At 40.0% G+C, this 23,320-nt stretch overlaps 1 protein-coding gene across 8 annotated transcripts in view; it reads left to right on the top strand.

The window, feature by feature from the left end:
- bark (protein bark beetle) overlaps positions 1-23,320 on the top strand; it is a 227,548-nt gene that overhangs the window by 78,182 nt on the left and 126,046 nt on the right. For all 8 annotated transcript variants that reach the window (XM_070084174.1, XM_070084172.1, XM_070084173.1 and 5 more), the window contains exons 3-5: positions 16,870-17,060; positions 19,677-19,813; positions 22,989-23,193. In XM_070084174.1, the coding sequence (XP_069940275.1) occupies positions 16,870-17,060; positions 19,677-19,813; positions 22,989-23,193 (533 nt within the window). The remainder of the gene's footprint in view (positions 1-16,869; positions 17,061-19,676; positions 19,814-22,988; positions 23,194-23,320) is intronic.

Genomic DNA, 23,320 nt, shown 5'->3' on the forward strand with positions numbered 1-23,320 from the left:
AAGGGGTCTAATGGCCTCTGGGACACTGCCAGCCAGGCACACATTGGAAAATTTGGTGAGTTCAGAAGCAACCTCTGAAACATCACCCAGTGCTGGATTGAGCATTTAAGTGTTGAGGCCTTGAACCAGCGAAACCTGCTGCTGAGCCCTGTGGAAATGACATAGCAGCTTTATACACATCAGCATCCTGTAAGGTTAGATGTTCTTCGCCTGCTGCAATGTCAGGGAGATCAATGTTGGTACTGGGAGCCCTGGGTGGATGTTTGTCCTTCAGAGCTTGCGCCGTGCTGGCGTCCTTAGGAGCGATGGTATCCTCACTGGTTATAAGCCTCAGTGCTCCAATAGTATTACCCTCTTCTATTTTTTTTGCTAATTTGGCCTTTGATTTTTGAGGTATTGGGTGTCCTTTTGTTGGCATTTGCCCGGCGGGTGTTTGTCGCCCAAGGAGGGAGACGGACGAGGTTGTCATCCCTAGGGAATGCTTTTGTTGCCCTAATAACATGTGTTGCAGCGACTTGTCCCTCTTTGGTGGGACAGCCAAACAGGCATTGCCAAAAAGCAGCAGGTTGTGCCAGGATCCGTTGTTTGAAGGAGCATCGTTGACTTTCTTCAGGAGGTCAGTGAATTTGCTAGCAGCTTGAGGGCGAGCTGCTTTGGGGATGTGTGTCAGCGTCCTGGTGGATGTTAATTTGATTGCAGATTTGAGGTCCTCTGTGGAGGTGAAGTCATGATAGCTGTCAGCTCTGTCTGCTGGAATGGGGTGTTGGTTGTTCACATTTGGAGATCTCCTGGAGCCTAGACATCCATTGTGTGCAAGGATGTTGCCAGTTGTGGGATTGAATGCACATTCCCTGTGGCACACCTGGCACACCACGGACGAGTGGTATTGATTAATAACACTGCGCTAGCCAAGGTTTCGAACCCATGTTGTACTGGCCTGCCTCATGGTAAGCGAGAACCACATGACCCTTTAAACCACAGGACCACAGGGTTGGGTGGTCCTGTGGTAAAAGCGTCATGTTGTTCTCGCTTAACATGAGGAAGGCCAGTACAACATGGGTTCGAATCCTTGGCTAGCAGTGTTGTTATATATATATATATATATATATATATATATATATATATATATATATATATATATATATATATATAATATATTATTATTATTATTATTATCACACTGGCCGATTCCCACCAAGGCAGGGTGGCCCGAAAAAGAAAAACTTTCACCATCATTCACTCCATCACTGTCTTGCCAGAAGGGTGCTTTACACTACAGTTTTTAAACTGCAACATTAACACCCCTCCTTCAGAGTGCAGGCACTGTACTTCCCATCTCCAGGACTCAAGTCCGGCCTGCCGGTTTCCCTGAACCCCTTCATAAATGTTACTTTGCTCACACTCCAACAGCACGTCAAGTATTAAAAACCATTTGTCTCCATTCACTCCTATCAAACACACTCACGTATGCCTGCTGGAAGACCAAGCCCCTCGCACACAAAACCTCCTTTACCCCCTCTCTCCAACCTTTCCTAGGCCGACCCCTACCCCGCCTTCCTTCCACTACAGACTGATACACTCTTGAAGTCATTCTGTTTCGCTCCATTCTCTCTACATGTCCGAACCACCTCAACAACCCTTCCTCAGCCCTCTGGACAACAGTTTTGGTAATCCCGCACCTCCTCCTAACTTCAAACTACGAATTCTCTGCATTTTATATACACCACACATTGCCCTCAGACATGACATCTCCACTGCCTCCAGCCTTCTCCTCGCTGCAACATTCATCACCCATTCTTCACACCCATATAAGAGCGTTGGTAAATCTATACTCTCATACATTCCCCTCTTTGCCTCCAAGGACAAAGTTCTTTGTCTCCACAGACTCCTAAGTGCACCACTCACTCTTTTCCCCTCATCAATTCTATGATTCACCTCATCTTTCATAGACCCATCCGCTGACACGTCCACTCCCAAATATCTGAATACATTCACCTCCTCCATACTCTCTCCCTCCAATCTGATATTCAATCTTTCATCACCTAATCTTTTTGTTATCCTCATAACCTTACTCTTTCCTGTATTCACCTTTAATTTTCTTCTTTTGCACACCCTACCAAATTCATCCACCAATCTCTGCAACTTCTCTTCAGAATCTCCCAAGAGCACAGTATCATTAGCAAAGAGCAGCTGTGACAACTCCCACTTTGTGTGTGATTCTTTATCTTTTAACTCCACGCCTCTTGCCAAGACCCTCGCATTTACTTCTCTTACAACCCCATCTATAAATATATTAAACAACCACGGTGACATCACACATCCTTGTCTAAGGCCTACTTTTACTGGGAAATAATTTCCCTCTTTCCTACATACTCTAACTTGAGCCTCACTATCCTCGTAAAAACTCTTCACTGCTTTCAGTAACCTACCTCCTACACCATACACTTGCAACATCTGCCACATTGCATCCCTATCCACCCTGTCATACGCCTTTTCCAAATCCATAAATGCCACAAAGACCTCTTTAGCCTTATCTAAATACTGTTCACTTATATGTTTCACTGTAAACACCTGGTCCACACACCCCCTACCTTTCCTAAAGCCTCCTTGTTCATCTGCTATCCTATTCTCCGTCTTACTCTTAATTCTTTCAATAATAACTCTACCATACACTTTACCAGGTATACTCAGTAGACTTATCCCCCTATAATTTTTATCCCCTTTGCCTTTATACAAAGGAACTATGCATGCTCTCTGCCAATCCCTAAGTACCTTACCCTCTTCCATACATTTATTAAATAATTGCACCAACCACTCCAAAACTATATCCCCACCTGCTTTTAACATTTCTATCTTTATCCCATCAATCCCGGCTGCCTTACCCCCTTTCATTTTACCTACTGCCTCACGAACTTCCCCCACACTCACAACTGGCTCTTCCTCACTCCTACAAGATGTTATTCCTCCTTGCCCTATACACGAAATCACAGCTTCCCTATCTTCATCAACATTTAACAATTCCTCAAAATATTCCCTCCATCTTCCCAATACCTCTAACTCTCCATTTAATAACTCTCCTCTCCTATTTTTAACTTACAGATCCATTTGTTCTCTCTCTCTCTCTCTCTCTCTCTCTCTCTCTCTCTCTCTCTCTCTCTCTCTCTCTCTCTCTCTCTCATATATATATGTATATATATATATATATATATATATATATATATATATATATACATATATATATACATACATATATATATATATATATGCAAAACAACCACTCTGAAAGAATAGAGAAATTCCAAGCGCTTTCGTGACTACTCACATTATCAAGGAACTATGAAAGTGAAGCATCCAAGGAAGCTATATAAGGGGTCGGCCAGCACCTCACTATCAGATCCCACAACGGTTAAACACGTGACGCGCGGCGAGCCAACTTGGATAGGTCCTTTGCAAAACTCACCCCCAAGCTATTTATTTGTCCAGTGTATTATTAAATTCTACCCAAATTCTATTAATTATAAATGGATCTAATTTATATAAACCAAAGGAAATATTCATATTATTGTCAAAACTGCTTTTTATGAAACAAGATTCAATTATATTCCTGTCGACCATGGACTTGCTTGATACTACTTTCTCAACTTTTTGAAAATCAATTGGATGGTTAAAATCTCTTACATGAATAAATAGAGCATTGGAATCTTGTCCAGTTCTAATGCTATATTTATGTTGTTTTAATCTTAGTTCGAGATTTTTACCAGTTTGACCGTAATAAACTTTATCGCAAATTTTACAAGGAATCTTATAGACACATCCATCAGCATTTTGGGGGGAATTCTTAATCAAAAGTTTTTTTACTGTATCAAGATTTTTGAATACAACTTTAATATTAAAAGTCTTAAGAAGAGAAGGCATATCAACCAAGTTTTCATGGTAAGGGAGAACCAACATATTTTTAGTTGAATAAGGCTGGTTGCCCTTTTTTGGATTATAAAAAGTGTTCCTAGCAACTTTAAAAGATTTATCAATTACATTTCTTGGGTATTTTAAATCATTACCTATTTCATAAATTTTGGATATTTCCTCATCTATGAACTCAGGACTACAAATTCGTAAAGCTCTCAAAAAACATTGATGAGAAAACAGACAGTTTGACTCTATCTTGATGCGAGGAATAATAGTGGACATAGGAACAGTTATTTGTAGGTTTTCTGTAAATTTTAAATTTGAATTCATTATTACCCTTAATAATTAAAACATCTAGAAAAGGCAATGAGTTATTTTCTTCAAACTCAACAGTAAAGTTTATAGAATGGGCTAAGCTATTTAATTTTCCAAGAAAATGGTGTATATCTACATTTTTGGGCATAAGACACAAAATATCATCAACATATCTGAACCATTTAGCTCTATTAGGGAGGATTGTGTTAAGCAACCTTGTTTCAAAAAATTCCATGTATAGGTTACTAAGAACAGGTGAAAGAGGATTTCCCATTGCCATACCAAACTTCTGAGTGTAAAACTTATCATTAAATACAAATTTTGCATCAAAAATGCAAAGTTTAATAAGTTTAATGATAGTAGGAACAGGCAATGGTAAATCATAGTTAACGAGTTCTTCAGATAAGAAACTTAATAAATCATCAACAGGAACTTTCGTAAACAAGGAAGTAACATCAAAACTAACCATGTTAAAATCATTTAAGTCAGTCAAGGAGCTTAATTTATCAACCAAGTCTATGTTGTTTTTAACATTAAAGTTAGAAATTTTGCCAACAATAGGGCTCAAAATATCAACAAGCCATTTGGATAATTTATATGAAACTGACCCTATGGAGCTAATAATTGGTCTGACTGGATTCCCTGGTTTGTGTGTTTTTATTAGTCCATACATGTAAGGTAAAGATGGATTAGTGGAAGTAAATTGTTTGACTAATTCATCTTTGCCTTTCAGTAGAAGTTTTATTGTTTTATTGAAATTGCTGTTAACGGTTTCTAGGGGATTTTTCCTAAGTTTAGAATAGGTTTCAGTATCATCTAAGAGATTATTCATTTTTTCTTGGTAATCATTTTCTTTCATAATTACTATTGCATTTATTTTGTCTGCTTTAGTAAGGCGCAAATTTTTATTGTTATTAAGTGTATCATAAGACTTAAAGAATCTTTGAGGGCAATTGGGAATGTTTGGTTTTAACATAGAGCTGTATACCATTCCTTTACTAATATTAATTTCATCAGAGGATAAATCAGAAAATTTTTCAAAGTTACAAAAGGCTTTTGCAATTTCAACATTATTAAGTTTTTTTGAAGTTGCAAAACTTAGCTGCCACTTTCTTTAACAGTCTATGGTGCGGAACTCTATCAAAAGCCTTACTAAAATCTAAGTAAATAATATCAAATTCTTTATCGTGGTCAACAGCCTCTAAAGCTTTACTGAAGAAAGTTAATAAATTAGTTAGACAAGACCGGCCTCTTGTGAATCCATGCTGAGTATCATTAATCAAGCTATGCTTATCGAGATGGCTTCTTATAATCTCAGCTATAATTGACTAGTAATTTGCCTACAATTGAGGTCAGGCTTATTGGGCGGTAATTTGACGGTAACGACTTGTCCCCTGTTTTAAAAATAGGAATTACATTAGCCATCTTCCACATATCAGACACTACACCTGTTTGAAGAGATAAATTAAAAATATTAGTTAATGGTTCACAGAGTTCCATTTTGCATTCCTTAAGAACCCTTGAAAAAGCCTCATCAGGACCCGGCGATTTATTTTGCTTCAGTCTGTCTATCTGCTTCACAACCATTTCACCAGTGACTGTGATGTTACATAATTTATCTTCTTCTAGCCCACTATAAAAATTAATTACTAACTATAAAAATTAATTACTTACTGTAAAAATTAATTACTGATGAAGCTTCTACTACCATAATGATGGTGGGAGATTTCACCGCTTATACAGTAGTGATCCTTCAACCCCAGCGTTCATAGAACATAGAGGAACACTGCAGCAACCCTACTGGTACATGCTAGGCAAGTTCATTTCATACCTACGTACACTTATTCCTGTACTTGCCCTACCTGCTTTTAAAGCTACCCATAGTTCTCGCTCAAGTGACGCTACTCGGGATTTTTTTCTTAACCAGTATTTCCTACATCCTTTCTAAATTATTTTTTTTTCCAGCTGCGAATCCTGTCTTGGTTAGATATTTTTCAGCCCGTTTTTTTTTTATATATTCTTTACTTATTCCTATGTTCTATTTGTATACTTCAGTCACATCCTCTCCTAATTCTATGCCTTTCCAGAGAGTGCAGATTCAGTGCCCTCAGTCTGTCTTCGTAGGAAAGATTTCTGACACACTGGTTTAACTTAGTTATCCTTCTCTGTATGTTTTCCAGCTTTTTTATGCGCATTCTATAGTATGGAGACCAGCATTGTGCTGTATAATTTAAACGAGGCCTGACCGAGGATATATAAAATTGAAGTATGACCTGAGGACTTCTATGTTTATACTTCTTGATATACAGCCAAGAATTCTATTAGCTCCTCCCCCCCAACCCCACCTCTCTTTTTCTCTCTCCACATTGGCACCCTCCTTTCTACCTGTTGACCTTTGTACTTTCTCTCCTTAGTGTTTCACTCGCCCCACCATCTTCCCCACTTCTTTTTTACTGCTCTTCTACCCTTCTCCTTTCTTGCTTCTTCAGACTTAAAATAGTAATTCTGACCGGATATAGTGTTGTAATGTCTTGCAGCCCACTTAACTCTCACTTCCTGAGGGGGAGAGAGAGAGCGAGGGAGAGACAGGATCAGGCAGACGTAGTACTCAGAGGTGTTTGTATAGTAGTCATAGCTCTTGGCCTAGCCTCTTTAACGCTTATCGACTTATTTAGCTGATTTCTTTCCACAATATGGACATAGGCTGCAGGTACAAGACAAAGCAAGAAATTCTAAGACCCAAAATGATATGTGAAAGGTTTGTATGTGAGGCTCTATGTTAGTGAGACAGGACAACAGCTCATGTCCTTCCCAGTCGGCAGCAAATTGCCAGCTGTTGACTTCTGAGTGGGATTCGCTCTGTAGACTTCGTCCTGTACGGTCACAGACGCTTTTGCACTTCTCAACCAGTCTCCCTACGATCCCCGTTGGGGAAGGGAACCTCTACCATCTCTACGATGTCTCGTCGTGTGAGGATTAAACCCAAAACTGCTGTCATCAACGATGCCACGAAACTTGAACTTGCATCCTCTCTCCAGTCTAGTCTGAAAGTTAAGTTCTCGAACATTACTTCTGTGAAAGAAGCTTTTCTAGTTACCTTTCTTGATGATGAAGAGGCAGACAAGGTACTCACGCCTGTTGCACTGAAGATCTTAGACGACCGTGGCTTAACCATCTCTACCTCACCTTCCGTGCTAGCTAAACGGTCAGTGTTCATGAAACGCCTTGATAAGCTAATCACGAACATGTCTCCCCACGACATTAAGTCATCAATTGAAGACCTTAACTCCTGGGCCAAGATTGACTCTGTTGTGAAGATCTCCAACGCTTCCTCGATGCTCAAGGTCACGTTTCTGGACGTCACCATGGCGACCAGAGCACTGTCTGATGGCCTGGCCATCTCCTACTACTTTATCAACCCTCGTCAAATTGAACCAGAACGCTTCAACCATGTAACACCTTGTTGGACATGCTACTCTTGCAATCATTCAACTGCCGAATGCCATGTGAAGAACAAGATCTGTTCCACCTGTGGGTCTGAAGGTCACGACTTTAGTTCCTGCACCTCAACTGCTGCTCCCACCTGCATCAACTCTAAGAGCGACCACCATACTCTGGCAGCCAAATGTCCTGTTCGTAAGGAGATCCTTTCAAAGAAACTAAAGGAAGACCTGAAGAAGACTACAGGAAACTCTCCTACTTATGCTGCTGTAGCTAAGCTACAGACGACCACCACCAAGCTTTTACAAGCCAATCAGCAGCCTCCACCACTCATCGCCTCTCCTCTACCAGATGATATTTCAACAAAATTCTCAATTCTTCAACAAAATTCTACTACTGCATGATGTATGCACATATGCAAAAGGCAGCTAACCCGGGTTGTTTCAACACAACTATGAATGAAATTCTTGCCCTCAACAATCTGCCATCATTCAACATCCCAGCTAGTGCTGCATCATCTGATGTTTTGAAGATTATTCCAAAAATCGCCAGCTTCGAGGCACCAGATAACTTGCAAGATATGTTTTCTGCAGAAGCCACCTGCTCTACTTCGCAATCCACCAATGGGAGACCGCCTCCTCCCCCAGCCACCACCACTGCCAGGCACCAATCAGAGCCCTCGCCGCCTTAGGTGCCTCCACCTCCCTCCACCAATGAGAAACCGCCTCCAACGCCAGCCACCACATCTGTCAAGACACATAAGAACATAAGAACATAAGAACGAAGGAACACAGCAGAAGGCCTACTGGCCCATGCGAGGCAGGTCCAAGTCTCCTACCGGCTTAAGCCAATGCACCCAACCTAGTCAGGTCAGGTCACATTGACTTAAGGGAGGAACACGGCAACCGACCTGGTAGCACAAGCTATCAGGTCTAACTCACACCCTCCCACATCTACTCATGTATTTATCCAACCTATTTTTAAAGCTACACAACGTTCTGGCCTCTATAACGGTATTTGGGAGTTTGTTCCACTCATCCACAACTCTATTACCAAACCAGTACTTTCCTATATCCTTCCTGAATCTGAATTTTTCCAACTTAAAACCATTGCTGCGAGTCCTGTCTAGGCTAGATATTTTCAGCACACTATTTACATCCCCTTTATTTATTCCTGTCTTCCATTTATACACCTCAATCATATCCCCCCTAATTCTACGTCTTTCTAGAGAGTGCAGTTTCAGGGCCCTTAGTCTATCCTCATAGGGAAGGTTTCTGATACATGGGATCAACTTTGTCATCCTCCTTTGTACATTTTCCAGAGAATTTATATCCATTCTGTAATACGGTGACCAAAACTGTGCAGCATAATCTAAATGAGGCCTAACCAAGGATGTATAGAGTTGAAGAACAACCTGAGGACTCCTATTATTTATGCTTCTTGATATGAAGCCAAGGATTCTATTAGCTTTATTGCGAACACTTATGCACTGTTGTCTTGGTTTCAGATTACTGCTAACCAGAACTCCTAAATCTTTTTCGCAATCCGTAATATTAAGATCTACATTATTTAGTTTATATGTGGCATGGTTATTGTCCTGTCCAACATTTAGAACTTTGCATTTGTCTATATTAAACTGCATCAGCCACTTCTCCGACCACTGCATCAGTCCATTCAAATCTTCCTGGAGTGCTCGAATGTCCTCGTCAGAATGAATTCGACGGCCTATTTTGGTGTCATCGGCAAACTTGCCGATGTCGCTCTTTATGCCCTCATCTATGTCGTTTATGTAGATTGTGAACAGCAGGGGGCCCAACACTGACCCCTGTGGAACACCGCTCGTGACGCTTCCCCACTCTGATTTCTCCCCATTTATGCAAACTCTCTGCTGCCTATTTGTCAACCATGCCTCTATCCAGGAAAAAATTTCTCCTCCTATTCCATGTGCTTTAATTTTCCTCAATAGTCTCTGATGTGGGACCCTGTCAAAAGCCTTACTGAAGTCCATATACACAATATCATATTCATTACCATGATCTACCTCCTCAAACACCTTAGTGAAAAAAGTTAATAAATTCGTAAGGCAGGAACGCCCCTTTGTAAAACCATGCTGAGATTCGTTGATTAATTTATGCTTTTCAAGGTGGCTACGAACTGCCTCGGCAATTATTGATTCCATAAATTTTCCCACTATGGAGGTTAGGCTTATTGGTCTATAGTTCGAAGCTAGGGACCTGTCACCTGTTTTGAAAATAGGTATCACATTTGCCATTTTCCACTTATCTGGCACCATGCCAGTTTGTAGTGATATGTTGAAAAGATTAGCCAAAGGTGTGCTAAGCTCCTCTTTACATTCCTTTAGAACCCTTGCATACAGTTCATCAGGGCCTGGGGATTTGTTAGGTTTTAATTTATCTATTTGCCTAAGGACCATGTCACTTGTGACCCTAATAGTGCACAGTTTATTATCGTCCTGTTCTACATAATTTATCATTACTGGAATATCGCTGGTATCCTCCTGTGTAAAAACTGAGAGGAAGTATGTGTTAAAAATTCTACACATTTCCTTATCGCTGTCAGTGAGCTGACCCGAGGAACTTTTGAGTGGGCCTATCTTGTCCCTGATCTTACTTCTGTATACCTGAAAGAATCCTTTTGGGTTAGTCTTCGATTCTCTTGCAACTTTAACCTCATAATCTCTTTTTGCTTTTCTAATTCCCTTTTTTATTTCTCTCTTTAACTGAATATATCGATTTCTCAATTGCCCCTCTCCTCTTTTGATTTGCCTATATATGCCTCTCTTTTGACCAATCAGATATTTTAATCTATTGTTCATCCATTTAGGATCATTTTTGTTTGATCTGATTTCCCTATTTGGAACATAATTTGACTGAGCAGCTAGAACTATGCCCTGGAAAGCATCATATCGGCAACCATCACCACCTACCTGACCCTTAGTCAGGTCATTCCAGTTCAGCCCACCTAAGTAATTTTTCAGTCCTATGAAATCAGCCAAGCGAAAGTCAGGGACGGAGACTTGATTGCCATTATTAGGGGAATTCCATGATATATTAAAACTGAGTGATTTGTGATCACTTTCCCCAAGCTCATCATTAACCTCAAGATTATTAATTAGTGTTTCCCTACTGGCAAGAACCAAGTCAAGGAGGTTATTTCCCCTAGTCGGCTCTGCCACAAACTGTTTTAAAAAACAATCCTGGATCGTATCAAGAAAGTCACCTGACTCTAAATTTCCTGTCAAATTGCTCCAGTCAATCTGTCTATAGTTGAAATCTCCCATTAGCACAACATTTTCGTATGTAGATGCCTTACGAATTTCGTCCCATAGAAGTTTACTGCACTCCCTATCAAGATTTGGGGCCCTGTAAATCACACCCAAAATTAGTTTTTCTCGGCCCTCGAGAAGCTGTAACCAAACAGATTCAGTGGCTGACGCTTCTAATTTAATATCTTGTCTAACACAACAATTTAAATTGTCTCTGACATACATCGCTACTCCACCACCTTTCCTGTTGACCCTGTCAGTGTGGAATAATTTATAGCCTTGTATGTGACATTCAGAGGGCATCTCTCTATCTTTCAGATTAAGCCAGGTCTCTGTTATAGCAATAATATCTATGTTTCCTGCACTTGCAATTAATCTTAGCTCATCTATCTTATTTCTTACACTCCTGCTATTAGTATAGTAAACCTTAAGGGAGCTAGTCCCTTGCTGCCCTCTGCTGTCCCCCTTTGTTTGCTGACCTGATCTATTGTCTTTATTTATAACTTCATGCTGAATGCCTTTTATACATTTACTGTTTCCAACCCAAGTGTTGCAACCTGCTTGTTTCCCACACACACCCATACCTCTATCTTCCATCAGTTTAAAATCATAGGCATTTCACCAATGGCCTTCTCAATCGAGTCTGCAAGTGCTACCACCCCAGCCCCAGAGAGATGTACCCCATCCCTTGCATACATATCATGTTTGCCATAAAAGTTGTTCCAGTTGTCAATGAATGGGATTGCAAGTTCCTTGCAGTATCTGTCTAGCCAGCAATTTACACCAATTGCCCTAGACAACCATTCATTTCCTACTCCCCTTCTAGGCAAGATGCTACATATGATTGGGATCCCTCCCTTAGACTTAATGAAATCTATAGCTGACCTGTACTTATCTAGCAGCTCTTCTCTCCTACCCTTCCCAATATCATTTCCACCAGCACTGAGACAGATAATGGGCTTGTTCCCATTACCTGACGTGATATTATCCAGCCTGTTGACAATGTCCCCAACACCAGCGTCCTCGTCTTCCACCACCAATAAAACTGTCCAATCAACGACTTCGCCTGCCTCTGACTCTGAGGATAACCGTCCCAACATCTCGATACCTGGAATCTCCTTCACTACTCGGCAGTATCCTAATGAATTGGATGCCCGGATGTTGGATTCCCCTCCAGAACGGAGAGGTTAAGTTCGTCTGTAGACCCTCACATGTTACCTTCCCTGCAGAACTAATCAGTATCCTTACTGCTCCTGGGATAGACCCTGACCGCAAGTTTAAACTTATCTACTTGCCAAAATCGAAGTTCCAGTCTCTTATTAATGGGACAGTAGCCTAACAAGCCTACCTCCGACCATCACCAATACAACTCGCCCTGCTTGCTGCCTTCTGAGACTCCCAGCTACCGCCATCCTCTCCTTGTGAGTCAAGTACCGGCGTCGTTCATCCCTCTCCATGTACGTCTGCAGTACCTCGGTACCACATGCACCAAAGTGGTTGGGCCACTTTTTCAATTCAATTCAATTCAAAGTTTATTCTCTCTAAGGATTACAATGCTGAGTTTACAGAATTTGGTTATTGTGTGGTTTACGTGTAGTAAAATAATAATTACAGAGTGTACCACTAGAACACCTAGCATGGCTAGGCATTTCGGGCAGACTTAAATTAAATCTTAAGTTTAAAATATTACAAAATTATGAGGTAAGTTGGTATGGCTAAGTGACTAAATACTAGTTTGTGAGTTTAGCAATGTGAATGCTTTTGTTGTGGCCCGGTGGCCTGGTGGCTAAAACTCCCGCTTCACACACGGAGGGCCCGGGTTCGATTCCCGGCGGGTGGAAATTCCGACACGTTTCCTTACACCTATTGTCCTGTTCACCTAGCAGCAAATAGGTACCTGGGTGTTAGTCGACTGGTGTGGGTCGCATCCTGGGGGACAAGATTAAGGACCCCAATGGAAATAAGTTAGACAGTCCTCGATGACGCACTGACTTTCTTGGGTTATCCTGGGTGGCTAACCCTCCGGGGTTAAAAATCCGAACGAAATCTTATCTTATCTTATCTTGGCACTATACATAGTTTCAGTATTGGAGTATCACAGGCCAGCTTATGACTAGTTAAGATTCATTATTTTGAGATTGAGATTGATATTTCTGTTTATGGTCAAATGGTTGAGTGAGTGTAAGTGTGAACCACCAGGTGGTATTCGTGTAATTAGTTGACAGGGTGTATCAGGGAGATAAGAAGTTTTCTGATGGTAGTTTTGAAGGTGATGAATGTGTCTGTAGTTTTAGAATTTTCAGGTAGGGTGTTCCAGATTTTAGGGCCTTTGACATACATTGAATTTTTGTAAAGGTTTAGTCGGACACGGGGAATGTCATAGAGATGTTTGTGTCTGGTGTTGTCCCTGTGGGTTCTGTTGCAACTATCAAGAAAGCGTTTTAGGTCAAGGTTAATATTGGAATTTAAGGTCCTGTAGATGTAGATTGCACAGTAGTAAGTGTGGATGTACTGAACAGGGAGTAAGTTTAGATCTATGAAGAGTGGGGGGGGGGGGTGTTGCCAGGGATGGGATTTAGTGATTATTCTTACTGCGGCTTTTTGTTGGGTTATTATTGGCTTTAGGTGTGTTGCTACAGTTGATCCCCAAGCACAAATAGCATAGGTGAGGTATGGATATATAAGTGAATGGTATAGTGTGAGAAGGGCAGTTTGCGGCACGTAGTATCGTATCTTGGAGAGGATCCCAACCGTTTTGGATACTTTTTTGGTTATGTGTTGGATATGGGTGCTGAAGTTCAGGTTGTTGTCGAGGTATAGGCCTAGGAATTTGCCCTCATTATGCCTGGCAATTAGAGTGTTGTCTATCTTAATGTTAATTTGCGCATCTCCTGCTCTGCTACCAAACATAATGTAGTAGGTTTTGCCTATTTTCCTCCTCCCATCCTTTTCCAGTATTTCCACCCTTCCTGATCCTTCTTCCTTCCCATCTTACGACAGCTCTGGTCGTCGTCTTCGTGCTTCGACTTCTAAGTGAATGTGGTGGGTAGAAGGATGCAACTAGCAATTTTCCAAAATGTAGTCACACCCACCTCTCCTTTTACAAAGTGCTTGTGGAAGGTGGTGCTAAGTAACTTTGTCTCGGCTCCCTCAATATACACGTGTGAAACTATCATACAATATTATAAATATAGTGAATACATGTATAGATAATTAAAATGTACTACTACAACTGAGAACCTGGACATTATCTCAGTTATAGACAATGAAAAGTTTCTTTTATGATAACACCTCTTAACAGTGAACTTTAGTAATTAAACATTAACTCGGAGAAACATCAAATATTTAATGTACAGATGTACATTATATAGGGTTTGGTGGGAAGGGGAAGCAGTTTGACCATTTTTTTAGTGGTATTAAGATATATTTTTTAAATTGTATTCCATAATGTATTCTGTACATCAATTACATAATGTAAATGTAACTGTAAAATACGAAATGATTGATATTTCTTTCTAGTGATGTAACAGTGCCCAGTTGGGTCTGAAAAGACCTATTGTGACCTGTAACCATGCGGTTTTTTTTTCACTGCCGCTCACAGGATGATCATTGGGTTCACAATAAACCACCATTCAGGCAGCACAACAATAAACTGAACCATATAAGCTGGTCTTCATACATAGGTGTGTCTGCGAGGCTGGAAAATGGTGGTTAGTGTGGTCTTGTAGTCATAGCAACATGATATAAACACATTAGACGAGTTACTGGTGATGCAGTCATTCATTCTCGTTCTTTTTCTCGCCATTCCTCCTACAATCCCTCTCTTCGTACTTCATTGCATTCCATACGCCATGAACTCTTTTATTATAGTAATGGAAAAGTGGTAAACCCGTAGGGGTCATGCAGCACTAGTGGAGAGCTAAAAAACTTCACGTAACAACACTGAAGGAGAGGGCCAGTGAGATATGATCATGATGTAGGAAGTACGTAGAGGGATTATAAAGAGTTGATAGGAACAAATTGTTTGAGAAGCAATGAGGGAAAGTAAAGGAAAATAAGTTGCATGGATGTTTAAAAGCACTGTTTCAGTCTCACTGGGGTAAGTGTACAAAAGCAGAGGAAGAAATGGAGAGGCAGACATACACAATTTTAAGGGTAGGTATGAAATCTGGCCTAGGTCAGATATTAGTACTTTAGGGAACACATGCTGTGGATACAGAAAGTAAATTTATTGTAAGATAACCCAATAAACTCAGTTATGAATTGACTCATGCAAACACAGCTAGACGAGTACATATGCCGAGTAAAAGTCATTTATTTAAAATCTAACCCAAGAAGGTAAATTAATGCCGATGATGGGCTTTTGTTCCAGGCACGTGACCATGACCTCCCTTGAATCAAACAATATTTACCTGCTATTCCCCCAGGCATTATAGGACCTCCATGGGTTTAGGGCTTCTCCCAGATAATAATAATAATAATAATAATAATTAGTATTTTGTTGATAATATTTTCATTAGAATGGGCATGAAGGTACACACATATTGACATGTGTATATGTATTATTTTATATTTTAATAATGTTGTATAATAATAATCTTTATTTCTATAAGTACGTGATACAACTTACACAGACCATAGCTGACATCAGTGACATGCTATATAGTAAGCCTCTGGTTATACAGAACATTTCAGGCAAATTAGGGTGATTTTGCCCCCAGGATGCGACCCACACCAGTAGACTAACACCCACGTTCTTATGTACTGCTAGGTGAACAGGGACAGCAGGTGTCTAAGGAAACATGCCCAATATTTCCACCTGTACTGGGGATCGAACCACGGTCCTCAGTGTGTGAGCTGAATGCATTATCAACCGAGCTACAGGACACAGTATGACCATGTACAAAAGTAAAACAATGTCACTTGTTTCCATTAGGTTCCATTAGGTTCATTACTTACCTAGCTGAGGTAGTATTCCTTAGATAGAGCCAGGGTTTGTAATAAGCACCTAAAATCGGTACCTGACCAGCCGGGCTGTGGCTTGTACGTTGGTTTGCGTGCAGCCAGCAGTAACAGCCTGGTTGATCAGGCTCTGATCCACCAGGAGGCCTGGTCACAGACCGGGCCGCAGGGGCGTTGACCCCCGGAACTCTCTCCAGGTAAATTCCAGGTATGATGAGCAGTTCTTAGTTTGTAAAATAACTGCAAAGAAAATGGTTTAAGAAATTGGGCAAAGATGCTCTATTTATTAAGCAGTTTACAATGATTATGAATTATTATTTAACAGGAATTTTTTCATGTTCTTCCAAAAACTCAGTGCATGTAAAAGGCCTTAAAAATCTCAAATTCATTGTCTGAAGCATTAGAAGGCCCTTATCTACCAGTCGATTCAGAGCTATTGTTAGAAAGCACCTCATCGCCCTAACATAATTGAAACAGCAGTACGCTGTGTCTAACAAAACCAGCTCATTCCATTCTGTTTTTCTTCCAGCCTTCCTTCAACTCTCATAAAAAATTGGTAACACATCTTGTCCACTGTATTTCTATTGTAGCTAAGTAATTGCCTATATCTTTACTATCTCTGTTCAATCACTCCACAAAACTGAAGTTCATTGAATTAGTTTGAAATTATGAATCATTCTTTTGAAAGTGTACTATTTGTTAATTAGCTATCTTTCTCACTGCACATATGATGATTGTTAATTGCATAAGAATTCCTACTTAATAGTCTGTCTGAATCTTGAAAACTTTTAAGTATTAGGATTAGTTTGCCCAAAATGCATTGCATATTATATTTGCTTTCTTTTATGTCTACCAATGTTTTATTATATGTGAACTACATTATTTGTACTGCATAAAGAAAGAAAAATTTTATTGTATTACATTAGCATGCAGCTAATCAGGTGATGTATTTTTTACAGTTGGACGGCAGAGGACATGTCTGTTGCTTGTCGGCAACTTGGATACAGTGGTGGAAAGTACTATGAGTGGCAGGACAGAGCCAACAATGACACAGGAACACTACTTTACGAGGCACCCCTCTGTACTGGCCTTGAGGATGACGTTACTAAATGTGCCTGGCACACACATGCTATGGGCGGTGGTGTCTGTGGTATGCCTCACATTCTTGATCTGTTACTTCTTTGTTTACATAAGTCATTATAGAGGTAACTGCAGTGCATATAAGTACTGTATGACCTAATTGAGGATATCCCAGCAATATCTCTAAATAATTTAGAGTAAAACCATCATAGTTGCTCCTCCTGAAAGGAGTTTTAAAGGCCATTATCTAATCTTCTTAAGCATCTGTGTGAATGAACTTGCCTTTAGACTGAAAGACAACTGTGGCAGATTAATTTTATTATCACATTAAAAAGTAATTGATAAACTTGCGTGGATTATGCAGAGCTAAACCATGGCAGAATATCATTCTTATCAATACTGTACTAAGTAGTTTGCACTGAAGATTTTATTAAGATTGCTAATCCTGAAGAGTTAATAAACCAGGATAACTGAGAATATTAACCAATGGGATTTTTATTTTCATTGATGTTCCTAGGTTCTTTCCCCTAGGATGCAACCTACAAAAAAAAAAATGGTTAACTATGACCAGAATTTTTAAAGGGGTGGACTGGTAAGCCAGCAGAAGGCCAGATGACCAAAAGCTCCAATGGCAGGTTATCATCTGACTAAGACCTGCATCAGGAATTCAATTCAATTCAATTCAATTCAAAGTTTATTCTCTATAAAGATTACAATGTTGAATTTACAGAATTTTGTTGTTGTGTGGTTTACATGTAGTTAAATAATGATTACAGAGTGTACCACTAGAACGCCTAGCATGGCTAGGCATTTCGGGCAGACTTAGTTTAATTCTTTATTTTAAAATATTACAAATTATGAGGTAAGTTGGTATTATGGCTAAGTGACTAAATACTAGTTTGTGAGTTTAGCAATGTGAATGCTTTTGTTTTGGCACAGTACATAGTTTCAGTATTGGAGTATCATAGGATTCACTATTTTAAGATTGAGATTAAAATTTCTGTTTATGGTCAAATGGGTGAGTGAGTGTGTGAACCACCAGGTGGTATTCATGTAGTTAGTTGATGGGGTGTATCAGGGAGATAAGATGTTTTCTAATGGTAGTTTTGAAGGTGATGAATGTGTCTGCAGTTCTAGAGTTCTCAGGTAGGGTGTTCCAGATTTTAGGGCCTTTGACATACATTGAATTTTTGTAAAGGTTTAGTCGGACACGGGGAATGTCGTAGAGATGTTTGTGTCTGGTGTTATGCCTGTGGGTTCTGTCACAACTACCAAGAAAGTGTTTTAGGTCAAGGTTGATATTGGAGTTTAAGGTCCTGTAGATGTAGATTGCACAGTAGTAAGTGTGGATGTACTGAACAGGGAGTAAGTTTAGATCTATGAAGAGTGGGGGGGTGTGTTGCCAGGGATGGGATTTAGTGATTATTCTTACTGCAGCTTTTTGTTGGGTTATTATTGGCTTTAGGTGTGTTGCTGCAGTTGATCCCCAAGCACAAATAGCATAGGTGAGGTATGGATATAAAAGTGAATGGTATAGTGTGATAAGGGCAGTTTGCGGCACGTAGTATCGTATCTTGGAGAGGATCCCAACCGTTTTGGATACTTTTTTGGTTATGTGTTGGATATGGGTGCTGAAGTTCAGGTTGTTGTCGAGGTATAGGCCTAGGAATTTTCCCTCACTATGTCTGGTAATTAGAGTGTTGTCGATCTTAATGTTAATTTGTGCATCTCCTGCTCTGCTACCAAACATAATATATAGTAGGTTTTGTCAGTGTTAAGCGTAAGTTTATTGGCTGTCATCCAAGTCGATATTTTGATCAGCTCCTCGTTAACAATGGTGTTGAGGGTGGCAAGATTAGGGTGAGAGATGACATAAGTCGTGTCGTCAGCAAAGAGAATGGGTTTCAGGTGTTGGGATACGTTTGGAAGATCATTGATGTATATGAGGAAGAGCAGGGGACCAAGGACACTTCCCTGCGGAACTCCAGTATCAAGTGGCCGTGTTGTTGATGCTGTGTCTTTAATGGTGACATACTGATACCTATTAGTAAGGTAAGATTTGAAATAAGCAAGTGCATGGCCTCTTATACCATAATGGTCAAGTTTGTGGAGTAGGATGTCGTGGTCTACTGTGTGAAAAGCTTTTCTTAGGTCAATAAAAATTCCTGACAAACCTTACCTAAACCTACATCAGTCCTATGTACTGTTTACTGCTAGGCAAAAAGGGGCAGCAAGTGTATGGAGACACCCATACATCTCGCCCTGTTTAGGAATGAACCCAAGTTATTTTCTTTGTAAGCCTGATGGAAAACCCACTTAACTCCAAAGTACATAATTTTGGATGTGGTAGCAAAAATTAAGATTTTCAGGGGGACAGTTATTGTTTTTGATGTGTTCACAGTTTGACCTGTATTTTTGTCACTGATGAAGAATATATAACAAATACACTACCCTACCAATGATTTAGTTGTCCCCAAAGGTAGCATTCAGGGTTCTCTTCTTTTCATTATCTGTATCAATGACCTTCCAGATCCTACCCAACATGTGAAATAATGTGTCTTTGCCAATGACACAACCTTTACATTCTCAGGCTCAGACTCCTTGATATTAGGTGTGAATGATGAATTAAAAAATGGACTATACCTGGATGATTACGAACCTCACCTAGTGTGTATTGCACTTGCAGATATGCATCCAGACCTGGGCCTGGACTGTGATGGCTACCATGCCCTTTGGAGAGGAACCAACCACTGGAGAGGGATCCTCTTCCTTGATGCCCAGTATGAAGGGCAGCTCTTCCAAGATAATACATTGTATCAGAAGGTGAATCTTGCACTTTTCTTCTTCAGAATTTTGCATGGTTTGTGAAGTAAGGTTAAGGTTTAATTAGAAACTGGGTAATGTGTTCTCTCATTGTTAATGAATAATAGAAGAAATTAGTATTATGGATAAATGGAATGTTACAGCGAGTAGGAGGCTGAAAGCAGTAGAGATGTCGTGTCTGAGGACAATGCATGGCAAAAATGTTATGCAAAGAATTTGTAGTTTTAGAGATTAGAAAGAGGCATGGAGTTACTAAAAGTACTCTCCAGAGGGATGGAGAGGGGTTGTTGAGATGGTTTGGTCAATTTGAGAGGATGGAGCAAAATAGGATGACTTGGAAGGTCTCTAGTGGAGGGAAGGCAGGGTAGGGGGTCATCCTAGGAAAGGGTGGAGGTAAAGGAGATTTTGTGTACGAGGGGTTGGACATCCAGCAGGCATGTGTAAGCATGTTAGATAGGAGTGAGTGGAGACAAATGGTTTTTGGGACCTGAGGAGCAGTTGGTGTTAGCAAGGCAATATTTAGTGAAGGGATTCAGGGAAACCAGTTAGCCGGACTTGCGTCCTGGAGGTGGAAAGTACAGTGCCTGCACTCTGGGGAAGGGTTTAGGATATTAGCTGTTTAGAGTACTTCTAGACTGTCATATCTGTGTGCCTCTGACAAGACAGTGATAGTGTAAATTATGGTGAAAGTGTTTCTTTTTTGGGTCACCCTGCCTTGGTGAGAGAAGGCAGCATGTATACCTGGAGAGGGTTTTGGGGGGTCAACACCCTTGCTGCCCAGTCTGTGACCAGGCCTCATGATGGATCAAACCCTGATCAAGCAGGCTGTTACTGTTGGCTGCATGCAACCCACGGTACAAACCACAGTCCGGCTGGTCAGGTACTGACTGTAGGTTCCTGTCCAGTGCCTTCTTGAAGACAGCCAGGGGTTTATTGGTAATCCCCCTAATGTATGCTGGGAGGCAGTTGAACAGTCTTGGGCCTCTGACACTTATTGTGTTGTCTCTTATCATGCTAGTGGCACCCCTGCTTTTCATTGAGGGGGGATTTTGTATCATTTGCTGAGTCTTTTGCTTTCATGGGGAGTGATTTTCGTGTGCAAATTTGGTATCAGTCCCTCTAGAATTTTCCAATTGTATATAATCATGCATCTCTCCCACCTGCATTCTAGGGAGTACAAGTTGAGGAACTTCAAGCATTCCCAGTAATTGAGGTGTCAGAATCCCCAGAACTCTCTTTAAAATGCTTTCTTTTAAAGTTTTGATTTTGTCTTCGTGTTAATATGTTGCAGGGTATTACTGTGATACACTAGAGATTTCAAGGGTATTTATGTTCTATGTGTATCACCTATGTATAGTAAACCCTCGATATAATGGACTGAGTGTTTATTAAATCAGAATTGCTTTTGACTAGCTTGCATGAGAACCAACTAGATCAAATAATCTGCTGGACTTGATTCTGGCAAACAAGGAGTCTCAGGTTAATGAAGAATTCGGAGAAAGTGATCACAAATCACTTAGTCTTAATATCTCAGAGAATTACCTAATAATAATAAATTTAAGGTCACCAAATTTTATGGTGCAGATTATATGGGGCTAAGGAATTGCTGAAGAGGCATAGACCGAGGTAACCTAACGATGGACTATCATTAGGGACACTAAATAGAAGGTGGTAATAGTTGCCAATATGACATTTTCCAAACCATTGTACAAGCTGGCCAAGCTACTGCACATCAGAAATTATTTGACAGCCTATTTTAGTGTCATTTATAGAGATTGTAAAAATCAAGGGGTCCCCAACACTGTCCTGTTGCACACCACTTGTAACAGGTCACCATTCTGGTTTCTCCCCATTATTGCATGATCTTTGTTACTTAGAATGATACAGAATGACCTGTGTAGGTTGATGTGGTTGAAGAAGTAGCAGATGCAGTTCAGTGCACACAAGCATAAGGTTCTAATCTTAGAAAAAAGAAAAACTTATAAGCTAAACTACATAAATCTTAGTTACAGTGAATGCAAAAAAGATCTAGGAGCTCTAGTTAGTAGAAATTTAAAGCCAAGACAACAGGGCTCAAGTGTTTACTATAAAACTAAAATTCTTGGCTTCATATCAAAAGGTATAAATAGTTTATATAACATCTTTGGTTGGACCTCATTTAGATCATGATGCTCAGTTCTAGTCTCCACATTATGAGATGGATATAAATGTACTCAAAAATATACAGAGAAAGTTGATGAAGTTAATTCCATGTACTTTTCCATTGAAAATAGGCTGAAAGCATTGAACTTTCACTCTTTGGAAAGGTGTAGAATATGGGAAGATATGATTGAAGTGTACAAGTGAAAAACAGGAATAAATAAAGGGGATATATAAAGCTTGAAAATATCTAACCAAAACAGGACTTGTAACAATGGATTCAAGTTGGAGAAGTTTAGATTTAGAATGGGTATTGGGAAGTACTTCTTTGGCAGTAGAGTTGTAAATGAGTGGAGCAAACTCCCAGGTAGTGTCACTGTGGCAAGAACTTTACTGGGTAACTTTAAATATAGGGTGGATGGGTGCATGAATGGGTGTGGGAGGGTGTGAATTGACTCTGGGGCCAGCATGGGCCAGTAGGCCTGCTGCAGTGTTCCTTTGTTCTCATGTTCTTGAGTTAACTAAGACATTTCTTAGCCTGGCTCACAAGTCAAGACCAGCCAGGCTTTGTAGGTTATACAAATCCAATTAAGGTAATCCCCTTCAGACCTATCATTTCATGTAATGGAAATACATTCACAATCTGGCAAGGGCACTTACAAAACACTTACACAAATTACCAGGCACCATAATCCCATGACAGTGCCCTAATCAACCAAGTAAAAACTATTAAAATCAAGAACAAATGGTTTGCTATTTTTAACATGAAAGCCATTGTAAATATACCCACACACAGTCCATCACACTACTATGCAACAAAGTTAATAAAACTTTAGACCTTCCTTTACCCAGTTATTTTAGCTGCAGAGAGCAGAAAAACAGACATTGCTTTGGGTTGTAAACCTAGCACTGACATGAATTTAGTTTTGTCATTTTGTCTTAATTCTTAAAAAGTTGTTTGCAATTTAATCATTCACTGCAAATTATAAAATACACAATGATATTTCAAACTTGATTATGTTTTGCTTAATTTTAGGTATCAAAATCGATTTTGAGTTACGTGGACTTAGAGTATGCTGGTATGGGTCCCCAGCGAGAAGTGGAGTCAGCCTTGATGAGCAGGAAGGTTCCTCCTCGACTCTCTAATGTCACCATTTCTTCTAATGCCTTTAATGGCATCAACTTCACTTTACCAGGAACTTTTGTCCATCTACAAAGTGCAACTATTAAAGGAAACAATGGTAAGTCATCATTATTTATTTTTTGCTTTAGGCATACATGATGGTTTGTCTGCCTTAAGACAGCATTCAGTGTACAGTACATTTAGTTAGATTCCTAAAACTAATAATATAATATAGTAGCATTTCT

The sequence above is a fragment of the Cherax quadricarinatus genome, chromosome 11, assembly GCF_038502225.1.
Source record: "Cherax quadricarinatus isolate ZL_2023a chromosome 11, ASM3850222v1, whole genome shotgun sequence".
In the NCBI taxonomy this organism is placed as follows: Eukaryota; Metazoa; Arthropoda; class Malacostraca; order Decapoda; family Parastacidae; genus Cherax; species Cherax quadricarinatus.